The sequence below is a fragment of the Carassius carassius genome, chromosome 11 (assembly GCF_963082965.1).
Source record: "Carassius carassius chromosome 11, fCarCar2.1, whole genome shotgun sequence".
Lineage (NCBI taxonomy): Eukaryota > Metazoa > Chordata > Actinopteri > Cypriniformes > Cyprinidae > Carassius > Carassius carassius.
Window position 1 is genome coordinate 12,315,897 of NC_081765.1, and position 12,009 is coordinate 12,327,905.

Consider the following 12,009-nt stretch of genomic DNA (forward strand, 5'->3'; position numbering starts at 1 on the left):
GAGTGGTTAGTAATAAGAGGTCTGACTTAAATACATACTTGCAGAGCCCAGTGTCTGCTAGGGTCCAGACGTGGTGAGGGAACATTTCTCATTACTAAATCATGCTGGACCGCCCTGTACCTTACAGAGCTGAAGGAGAGACAAGGAGATTTGTCCTGAGAGTGTAAGGTGTGTTTCAGAGTGGCCTTGTCACCATTGTTCAGTACCAGGCAGGCCCTGTGCGATGACCCACGGAAGAGCACTCTGGTAAAGGAACGTGGATGCCCCTGAGCTGAACCCCCACGGCAGGCAGAGAGAGGAGACGTTTGCATGGGACGCTCCCTACGGGACGCCTTCTAAGGAGCGGCAAGCAGGGGAACTGAGGTTCAAAGTGAGGACACATCAGACACTTTCTCTCTCTGTGTCCTGCATTTCCGTCTCTTCTGTCGATCTCTTAAGAGTGCATTATGTAGTCCCCGTTCCTTAAACAGCTTGTCAATGTCTATGTGCAGCACTGGGTGAACTAAGTGCGCTCACACAGGTGTTTGTGTGTGTGTGAGAAAAGGGCTGGTCATAAATTTGAAGTTTGTTCATTATACAAAAAGTCATATTTCTAGGACTGCTCGTTGGTAGTCCACTCCACTGAAGTGTCCGAGTTATGTGTTTGGAACAGTAGAGTTGGTTCTAGTCCTCCTAAAAGTCCTGGAAACTGTCAGTTCACTCAATTCCTGCTATTGTCATTCTTGGGCCTTTTTGGTACCACAGAGCTGTGGGGAGGTTCTGGCAGCCCATGTACTCCTTCCTCATTTCGGCTTCGGTGAGAGGAGGGGTGGAGTTACACGGAGCACCAGCCAGAGTCACGTTCAGCAATCCCAGAGCAGCATCAGCCAGTCGGGGCGTCCCAGAACTCTGATGTAAGATTAAGCATAGAGAGCATAGTGAGTTTAAAGTCTTCATATGATAGCTTTAGGTGGAAAACAGACAGAAATTTAAGTTATGCCACAGATGATCTGAAATATATATGTCATATTGGCTTCAAAAAAGACACATCGACACAACATTGGCTACCATTTGTCCTGTGACCATTTTCAGTCAAAACTAACTTTTTGGATTTGGCTCTGTTTCAACAGACAAAGCCGTCATTACAGTTAAGACGACAGAATAAAGAGCATCGGTTGTGTAGACTGTGTTTATGATGTAGGTCATAAATGTAGAACTTGCCTCTGTCCCTTTTCTTTTTTAGTACAAGGAAAAAAGAAAAAGTTAGGATATTCATTTACACTTTACAGTAAGGTCCCAATAGCTAACATTAGTCAACTGATCAATTAAAATGAACTAACAATTCATTTTTACAATACATGTATTTCTTGGCGACATCATCACTGCTTGCGCACGCAACCAGGAGGCAAAAGACCCGCGCTCTTCGTACCAGAGTAAAGGGTTTAGGCTAGTAGCATAGTGGTGGTGTTGTCGCTAGTCAATGTCAATGTCACCTTTATTTATATAGCGCTTTAAACAAAATACATTGCGTCAAAGCAACTGAACAACATTCATTAGGAAAACAGTGTCAATAATGCAAAAATGATAGTTAAAGGCAGTTCATCATTGGACTCAGTTATGTCATCTCTGTTCAGTTAAATAGTGTCTGTGCATTTATTTGCAATCAAGTCAATGATATCGCTGTAGATGAAGTGTCCCCAACTAAGCAAGCCAGAGGCGACAGCGGCAAGGAACCGAAACTCCATCGGTGACAGAATGGAGAAAAAAACCTTGGGAGAAACCAGGCTCAGTTGGGGGGCCAGTTCTCCTCTGACCAGACGAAACCAGTCGTTCAATTTCAGGCTGCAGCAAAGTCAGATTGTGCAGAAGAATCATCTGTTTCCTGTGGTCTTGTCCTGGTGCTCCTCTGAGACAATAGTCAAAATGCCAAGGAGTTGTTGCGTGGTCAATTGTACTAACCGAGCCAGTGCTGGGTGTCAGATGTTCACAGTATGTCCGGATTTTGATTCGTAAACAGTTGGACGTTTTACATAATGTTATATTAATATGAAACACAAACAAACAGATCCAACTCTGAAATTGCAATGTATTATTGAGTCAACAAGAAATTACAAACAATGCGAAATCTACGTTAATTACAATGTTGTCTTTCTGAACTCGGCATAACAGATAGCGGTTTTCTGCCTCCTGGATGCGCGTGCATCAGGTGTTGTTTGTATACAAGAAACCTGTGTATATTTATTCATCCCTGTTAACATTATTATAGCTGTTCATTGTTAGTTCATGTTGGCTCAGGTCCATTAAATAATGTTAATGGTAAACATTGAAGGTAACATTAACTTAAATAAATAAATGCTTTAGAATTAATGCACTAATGTAGTTGAACTATTGTCAGACTTACGATTCATTAGCCGCTGCAAGCAAACTAGAAGATTAACAGACTAGTGCTGTAAATGGTAAAACTATATTCACTACACAATAATAAATGTAATAAATATAATAACAAAGTAGTTTGCAATGTTGAGCAGTGTATATATATATATATATGAAGAGAGCAGCTTCATGAAGACTTGTTAAGTCTGACCTTACTGAGGTGGTCTATGAGGCACTCGGAAGGGTGCAGAGAGGCCCAGAACTCAGCTGTGTGCCCCCAGGGCAAGCCGTTCAGCAGCACGACATTGACGTGTTTGAGCGATCCCATCAGTCTCTTGCTGAGGACTGCACTGTAACTCTGCTCCACAAAGAGCAGCACCCGGCTGGCCCTGCACCCGGCCAGATCCGCCAACAGTTCACCCACAGAGTAACGCTCCTTCAGATCTGCCTGGAGAAACAAATATATTTATACCATGAAACCATTGTATTGAGCTGTCAGACCAAATGACATGTTTTATAGATTTTGGATTAGAATGCTGTTTATTAAAGCAGTAATCCACAAAAGTCTGTACATTACAGTGATTTTTGTATGGGTAAGGGTTGTTCATAAGCACAACATGAGGTAAAAGCAGTGTAATGCAATTAATCGAGTGGTTAATGCTTTTATAAAACTTAGGCAACAGTCACAGGCACTGTTCAAAATGTTAACATTGGTGAGATTGTTTCATTGTATTTTTCAGAAGTCCCTCAAGGTTAAGGTTGCATAGATTTGATCAAAGGTACTGTAAAATATTGTGTTATTGTGAAATATTTTTACAATTTAAAATCACAATTTTCTGTTTTAATATATTTTAAATGTAATTTATTCCTGTGATGACAGTGCTGAATTTTCAGGAGCATTACTCCAGTCTTCAGTGTCCTTAAGAAATACTAATATATGAATCATCTAATATGCTGATTAGGTACTCAAGATATTTGTTTATTATTATTATCGATGTTGAAAACAGATGTGCTGCTTAATATTTTTGTGCAAACCATGTTATATTTCTTTTAGAATTATTTGTTGAATAGAAAGTTCAAAAGAACAGCATTAATTTAAATATAATTAAAAATGTCACATTTGATTTAATCAATCCTTGCTTGATAAAAGTATTATTTTCTTAAAAATACTGTATATATTAGGGATGTAACGATTCACTCAACTCACAATGTGGTACGATTCACAATACGTTTTTCTCACAATTTTGTTTTTACAAAATGAGATTTAAGACAAGTCATAAATGAAAAGGTATCCTTTTATTATTTCTCAGACAAAATGCTTCACATTTCTTTGTGAAATTAAATATGGCAAATAGCAAAACCAAACTAAAATTTGAAAACAAATCCCAAATCAAATAAATAAATAATACAAATGAAAGTAAGATTTATTTAACATCTCAACCGACTTAAGTCGTCATATATTTCTCGGTACATCATTTTGTTACATCGTTACATCTCGTACATATATTTATATATGTATATGTAGGGATGTAACTTTTGAACGTTAGTATATGTAATATAGAAAATATTGTTAATATTAAATTATAATATACAATACTATCCTAAAAGAGAATATGCATGTTATAATAATTACCAAACTGTCTTTTCCCCCGAATTTACATCATTAGGAAAAACTATATTATATTAAACTATATTAAAAATATATATATATTTTTTATTTAGTTTATATTGTAATTTCATCCAATATGCAAGGCTTTGTAGTATTTTTTTTACTAAAACGACTGTGGTCTGATTTAAGGCACTTCAAGGGGAGAGCTGACATTCATTTGTCGGCATCACGGCAATTGATGAAATGAACAGTTAGCCGGACTCTTTCAATTACTTAAGAAGAAATTAGCAGTTTCCTGCGGGAAGTCCTGGTCCTGTGTGGTCCTTGTCTCTCAAGCCCCCCTTTGTCACTACATCCCTGTCTGGGGATCAGGTTGTTGCCTTTGTCCCTAGAAAGTCTGTCCCCATTGTCATGGAAGGGTGGGCTTTACTGTGCAGTCTGCTCCCTTCTGTTTGCCCTGCTTTAAACATACGGCCCGGATTACTGGCCACCTTTTGCAAAGGATTGTGGGATTCTGGTGAAACAACAGGAGCGTACTTTATAAAAGCAATATAATTTAATTTGTGCCCAGTTGTATTAATGATAGATGAAAGAGGCATGAGGTGGATGGCTGGTCTATTGTGAGTTGATAAAAGGAGTTGTCTGTGTTTCTTAATAAGATTGAGGGTTTAAGTCAAGATTGTGCTGTATTTCTCTATGAAATTAGATCTAATCTCTCTCGTGTTTCTTGTTAAGTTTGGAGTCTGCTCTGGGTTGTCTATGTGCATTAAGGGAATACATTTTGACAAAACATCCTCTTGGATGTTTGCTGCACAGGTGGTGCTCTTATTAGCAGCACTAAAAATACTCATGTACTCATAAGACAAGAACTACCAAGTGTCTAGATTCATCCCTTCCAAGAAATGAACAGATGAAAGTCAACCAGAAGTCAGTTTCCATAGTTTAATACTTTTATCCTTTGGTTAGTGGACACTTTGAAGTGGTGGGCTTGGGGAAACACGTTGGATTAATTCACGGGAAGATAAAGAATTCCTGAACTCTTCTTACTCAACTGATCTCTCTGCTTCCAGGAACCCTCATATGTCAAACAAATCTACCTCAGCACTTTCGGAGTTAAACAGTATAGGCCTGACTGTGAAAATATAATCCTGTTACAAAATCCACAGAACTAAAATATTTCCAAAAAAAACAGTGATTATCAGCCACTACGGAGCACAACAGTTGGGTTCTGGAAGTAAAAATCCCATTTCCCCCCCTTCATAGGGAAACAGATTTTTAATGGTAATGTAAAACCAACCTAATGTGATGAGATTAAGTAATGATACGTGCTTCTGTAGAGACCTTAAGTGAGTGAAGTCAGTGTGATTTCAATTTTATTTTTAAACCTTTGTGTTTAACAGCTGAGTTCTGAGTGAAGAACTACAGTAATTGTAGTCCAGAAGAGAAAGATCCACCACTCAGAGAAGCTGCTATTACCACAGACACATGCCAAAAGATCTCCTGCTTCCAAGCACTTCAAATGACATAATCAACCTAAACATACTGCTCTCAGATGCTACTGTTCAAACGTTTTATTTAAATTATAAACATATTTACTGTCACTTTTGATCAACTGAATGCATCCTCGCTGAATAACATACAAATCTTTATTATTTATCTTATAGCTTTATTATTTTATACTAAATTATGATAAAACTATAATAAAATTTCACATTTAAAAGTTTTATATTATTGATTTTGACCTAATTATGTCATTCACAGTGCTTCATGGCATGAGTAGTTTGTAGCCTAGAGTTTTTTTTCCCCTCATTTTTATATATTATATGTTTTCTATTAGTAATTTGTAATGTTTTAATGATTTAAATTAATTGTTAAAATTAAAAAATAAATAAATAAATACATCTTTGAAATATCTGGCAGACATTGTTGCGCTCTATAGTAATTGTGTTCATAGTTTCCATTACACTCAAAGTTTGAACATCAACTTCAGTGTATCCAGTCCTACTGCAGCACTAGTTATACTGTGCAACCATCAAACCATCTGAGACGCACACACTCACAATGCCGTTGTTATTGCGGTCCCAGAGCAGCATGGTGCCGTCATTGCGCGTGGGGCTGTTCAGGTACAGAACAAGAGAATCCACACAGTGCTGCTTTCGGCAGATGTAGGAAAGGTGATTTCTGATCACCTCTTTCTCTGTGGCTGGATACATCCCCTCTGTCTCTTTAGCTGTAGAAATAAAAACAGATGTTGAATCAGAATATAAAGCATTAGGGCAAACACCCCAATAAAAGCTTAAATGACTAGAAATGTCCTCTGACCTGCTACCTGTCCATTCCCAGCAAAGAATGTCTTTATGTGGTCCTTATGGAAGCCGTTATTCCTTAGCATCTGGTAGAGGAGCTGCAGGTTCTTCGCATGTTGTTGGTATGTTATCTGCTCCTGCCAGCCACCTGCACATGTACAGGTTAAAGGTTATGTAGGAGCAGCATACCTTAGACAGCTGATCCAGGTATTCATCCAGCATTTTAAACATCAATAGGCTGATCTAGGATCAGATCATACAAATGAGTTCTCTGAGTCATTCAGATGAGCTTCTTTTTGTTTGTGTACCTGACAGGAGAACAGCATGATCACAGGTCTGGTAAAGGCGGCAGGACAGGTGTGTGGCCAGGCGTTGCTGATGGCACCGGCGGGTGTTTTTATTGAGTTCACAGCTGGAGATGGGCGTGCTGGGGCTGGTCAGTGGCAAAGGCTGCGGGCATCTGGCAAAGTCTGGGTGATCTACAGCAATAAACACATCGCTTAGCGTTAGGTTTGAGGTGAGCAGCATTATAAAGTAGGAGAGAGGAATCTTTTTCAGACCCAAATGTTTAAACATGACTTGATTAACTCTTAAATATTATTATTATTGATATTATTATAAAAAAAGAACTCAGACATTTTACTAGGAGCTTTTCACATCCTTGAACTCTGAATAACTGAACTGTGGCAACACAATTACCAGCAAAATGAATCTGTGTAATAAAAAGTAGCGGCTGTAAACATAGCTTAATATTAGATAGTTATTCAACTCTGTGCTATAGCTATATTAAACTATTATTTTTGCATTATTAAGACATTAACAGTAGTCAGTTATAAGATTATTAAACAAATATTATGAAATAACTTCATTTTACTACCATTTTCAGTGTTTCATCAGGTTGCAGCGGTCTGGTGGTATAAGCAGAGCTCAGAAAATTAGTGTTGTAATTATGTGTTCTACAAGGATGTGAACTTTTTTTTTTCTCATACTTTTAGTCATTCTAACGTGACTTTGAACACAGTTTTAAAAGTTCTGTAAATGATTTGTGCGCTGTAAATCATGTGTGCAATAGGTAAGAAATCACACCCGTCTCTGTGACAGCAACAAAAAAAATGTTGCAATTAGAAATGCTCAACCAGAAATGTCTTTGGAGGGTGTGTTTTTGGAGCAGAGGCATGTGTTTGAAGTTTGCGAAATTGTGGGAGTTGGCAAACCAGATCAAATCACATACACCACCTTTAAATAAGCAGGATTCGGGTTCTTTCTATTCAGGATTTAAATAACTCGTTTAACTTGGCCTAATTGTGAAGTGTGCTTCTATTGCTCCTAAGAGTCTTCCTATGTTTGTGTCACTGACCTTCCAGAGATAATTAAACATTTTGAACTTTACAGTTCATTCACTCACCTACACAGCGTAGGCGCTGGGTTCGGTTGCTGTCTTTCACTCCCACAACCAGGGGGAGAAAGTGAATCTCACAGAGGCCGCTGCTTTGCTCCACTCGGCTGGTTCTGCCCGTCGTACTCCTCAGGACCCTCGCCTGGCTCGCCATACGGTCGCTGCGACTCCTCCTCCGCTTCAGCTGGTTCTGGCACTGTGTCTTCACAGCCATCGTCAAGCACTCCTCTCCTGTATACATGTTGCATGAAACAGTTAATGCACAAATACAATCTGCTAATAGTCGCTTACACTCTTAAAAATGGAGGTTCAAAAAAGGGGTTTTTGATGTCATGCCATTGAAGAACCATGTTGGGTTCCACAGTGAACCTTTAAGTGAACAAGTCTTGAACAAACCCTTTTTTGTCTTCGTGTGAAGAGCATTTTAATAATCGAATAAGCTTTTTCCACTATAAAGAACCTTTTGTGCAATGGAAAGATTCTACGGATGTTGAACCACAGATGTCAATAAAGAACTCTCATTTTTAAGAATGGAGATCCATCCATTATCCAAGCAAGAATCCATGATAAAAAGAGATGTTTTAGTTCATTGTTTGGGGATGATTCAAGAACATACAAGTGTCAATATTTGCCCAATAATGTTTATGTGAAAATCCCATGACTTGGATAAATGGGAACCTTCACTGTCATTTGTCCAGGGTTTATTGCTCTTTTGTTGTCATGTGATCATCCACCTGGCTTTAATAAGAAAGGGCTGCCTGTGATGCTAATTTCTACCCTGAGAAAGTGACGAAGAGTGGCTATCCTTTCAGGAAAAGCAATAATAATGACTTTTAAACAGGCATAGCATCCGACTGGGCAGAGCAGCATGCATTCCTTCAGTAATCTACCATAACTGCGAACTATCCATTCAGGCATTTTAGACAAGTCTACAGCAGGGCTACTGACACCAATAAATTTTTATCAGTTGCATGCTGAGGAAGTTTGAATTAGCAGCGCAGGAGGTGTAATCACAAGCCATTGTAAATCTAATTCATTTAAGTAAAATCGTGTCTTGCAGTTCAATGTTTCCTTGGCTGGCCCTGATTTGGGAATGTGGGGTAAGACAACATCATTAGCCCTAATGAATCCCTTTCTGTGGTCAGTTGTATCTGGAGGCCCATTACAAAAAACTAAGAGACTTGGGATGATTTTAAATCTGGCCAGAACTAAACCCAGCTTTCATTCCGGTCTCTGGTTCTCAACCACATCTTCAGATTAGATGGTCAAGTTTGGACACAGCGAGACTTGAAAACGGTTCCAGATTTGAACTGTCACACAAGCCCTTCATGTGTAAACCAGAGCAGTTTTGTTTATCATTTCTAATGTGTCCGCTCATTATTTCCCTTCCTGAGCTTTATTTTGTCTTCAGTTACTAAATATACTTCTTGAAACAATTTGATTTGAGGAAGGTTTGAGGCCTGACGTGTGTGCTTAGCCTTTAAGAAAATTCTTGCAATTAGAGTTTATTTAAATATATGTACATAATTACAGTGTCTCTAGGGCAGATTCATCAAAGAATCCTGAAAATACAAAATACCATGGTCTCCACAAAATAGGTTTCAACATTAATAATAATAAGAAATGTTTCTTCAGCAACAAATCTGCATATTAGAATAATTTCTAAAGGATCACATAACACTAAAGACTGGAGTAATGATGCTGAAAATTCAGCTTTGCATCACAGGAATAAATGCGTAGGCTGTAAGTTCCCTTGAAAAATTCACCAGATGAAGGCATCTTAGTAGATGGAATTTTACGCAAATAATTGGATACGGATATCTTTTTTTCCCTGCCAGCATAAATGTTCAGCTTCAGCTGCAGCCCATATGAAATCATATTCAAATAGCCTAGTCAAGATTTTAAATGACTTTGTTCTGGATGTTATTAGTACATCCGCTGTCATTGCAAGACTTTAAAACAATGTGATGCTTACTTTCATAGCAGTCATTTGGAAAATGGTTTGTGCCCTAATAAACAAAATGTTTACGTTTGGTTTAAAGGTGATGGGTTGACTTGTGCCCTTCACTGTAGTGGACTGGGGGCACAGCTGGGCGCTGAACCCAGTGTTAAGGACTAAACTCTCAGTTAGAATGAATTATTGACCGCTCTTATTGTGAATGCATGACTCTTGGCTCAGTCGTGCGTCTGCCCTCCACTTTCCCTGCAGGGGGTCCGTGGCCCGACTGCTCCTAAGAGCAGATCCTCGTGCAGACCTCTCAGGCTAATTCACACACCTCACACACAGCTTCGTGACGCAGGGCAGATGACCTTTTTTCTGTCATAAAGTCATGAAAAATCATTCAATCAACTTAAGGCTGTCTGTTTGACTTTTGCATGTGCATGATTTTATGACACTGTAGTCCAATTCTCATTTATCCTTAAAAGTTTTAAAATGTATTTGAATAAATAAATATAATGCATTATAGTATTCATGTTACAGTGTAATTTGTTACTTATATGTAATTATTTTGTACTGTTTTTAACTGCTGTAAATACACATCATTATAGTGATCAGCATAATTACATATAATGACATATGATGTCATTTTAATTAGTAAGGAGTCCTGATAGAAGTAACACCCTTTTAACCATGGTAATTTACACCAAATACCACAGTTACTACAATAAAACAGATCATTTGGAACCCTCGAAATTATTAAAGGGACTTAAAAACACTTGTTGGTGTATTCAACTAATGAAAGTGCAGACTGGCTTCATGTCAACATTTTACATTCCAGACTCGATGAAACATTTGGGTCTATTATTAATGTAGGATACTACAGCTCATAAATCATGACATGAACATGTCAGTGGTCACAATGTTACACATTTTTTTCAATTGTAGTTTTAAAAGTATTATTAGGCTACATTATATTAAAGCTAAAAGGAATACACATTTATACACCTTAATAACCTTTTCATTGACAATTATCTGATATGGGCCCCTCTCTCTCTCTCTCTCTCTCTCTCTCGCTCTCTCTCTCTCTCTCTCTCTCTCTCTCTATATATATATATATATGCAACTTTCTATTGGATCTTGTTGAGCAACTAAACATTTTTTCAATATTGTAATTTTTTCATTAAAATAGGTTACATGCATTTGTGTGGAAATTGAAATAAATGGGTTCCTTTATTGGGTTCAGTTAGCGATTGCCTTTTGAATATGCGACTGTTTTGAATATATCTTTTAATTCGTTCAAGTAAAATTTCTGTCACTCGTAGAGACGATTTTAAATCTCAGGCTGGACGGATTCAGTTCACTCACCCAGATAAATGCCGTCCATATGAGCACATTTCTTCTTGGTTATGTTGAAGTCTACATAGAACAGAACCACCGGGTGTCCGAAACTCTCGCCGGGACTGGGGTCCAGCAGCAGCACGGCGTCGTGCGTGCTCGCGCCCGGGTACAGCTCTTCATTCGTCCTGCTGTCATCATCCGCGCTCGCGTCCACGGTGAAGCCGCTCTGTTTGGACTGCAGCGCGCCGCTCGAGTATGAGTCCGGCAGGATCGTCAGCACTTTCCCTGAGCCGGACTCGGACACGTACACGACCACCCCGCTCAGGTGCAGGTGGGACAGCTTCTTGCACTCGCTCTCCGGCAGAGAGACCCTCCGGCACAGGTTGAGCTTCAGGTACTGGAGTCCAGTTCGGACCCAGCGGTCCAGACGAGACCCGCAGCACTCGCCAATGAGTAAACCACAAATGAGAAGAGAAATGCACTGGAGCTTCATGCTTTGGCTTTATACTTGGAAAAGTTACTTTTAAAACAGCTTTGTTCTGCTGAAGGTGTCTGTTGGACAGTCACGGGTCTTGTGAAGTTTGGAGAGATGCGACTGTCTTCATTAAAGGTGCTCAAAGCAGCATCCAGAGGTAAAGTTAATGTGCTGTAACTCCATCCCACAGGCTCTGACATGCTGTTGAACAGAGGAAGGAGAGAGAGAGAGAGAGAGAGAGAGAGAGAGAGAGAGAGAGAGAGAGAGAGAGAGGTAATTAATTTAACAAAAAAAGATTATTTGACTTTTTTCTAATTCTAATGATTAGCTACATCAAATATACTCTAAAGGAAAACAACTTTTAGTAGGCTATGTTTGAAAGTCAGTAGCTGCAAACTGACAGATCACATGCATCTGTCTGGATCTGGATACACTTGGGCAAAGTGACGCTAAAGCACAACATTGTTGCAGTTTTATAAAGTGATTTATTCATTCATTTATTTTAAATATTTCATAATTCATTTAACATCATCAGTCAAAATACGTGGTAACAAATTGCATTTATTAAACTTATGAATTGTGTTTACTGTG

The 12,009-nt window shown here is 38.7% G+C and overlaps 1 protein-coding gene across 1 annotated transcript; it reads right to left on the reverse strand.

Moving 5' to 3' along the window:
* Positions 1 to 621: 621 nt before the first annotated feature.
* LOC132152407 (uncharacterized) lies at positions 622 to 11,593 on the reverse strand. The gene is made up of 7 exons (XM_059561177.1): positions 10,971 to 11,593; positions 7,673 to 7,894; positions 6,576 to 6,746; positions 6,284 to 6,415; positions 6,022 to 6,191; positions 2,564 to 2,800; positions 622 to 888 (listed from the first exon to the last, which is right to left on the reverse strand). Exons 1-7 carry the CDS (start codon positions 11,434 to 11,436, stop codon positions 697 to 699), a joined length of 1,590 nt encoding a protein of 529 aa, XP_059417160.1. The 5' UTR covers positions 11,437 to 11,593; the 3' UTR covers positions 622 to 696.
* Between the last annotated feature and the right edge of the window lie 416 nt (positions 11,594 to 12,009).

Excerpts from the sequence above, each read along its gene's own strand:
- LOC132152407 (XM_059561177.1), bottom strand. The coding sequence starts at position 11,436 with ATGAAGCTCCAGTGCATTTCTCTTCTCATTTGTGGTTTACTCATTGGC. Across the intron at positions 6,192-6,283 it reads TGGGAATGGACAGGTAGCAG|CTAAAGAGACAGAGGGGATG; the intron begins GTCAGAGGACAT and ends TTATTTCTACAG. Across the intron at positions 889-2,563 it reads TCATAGACCACCTCAGTAAG|AGTTCTGGGACGCCCCGACT; the intron begins GTCAGACTTAAC and ends ATCTTACATCAG.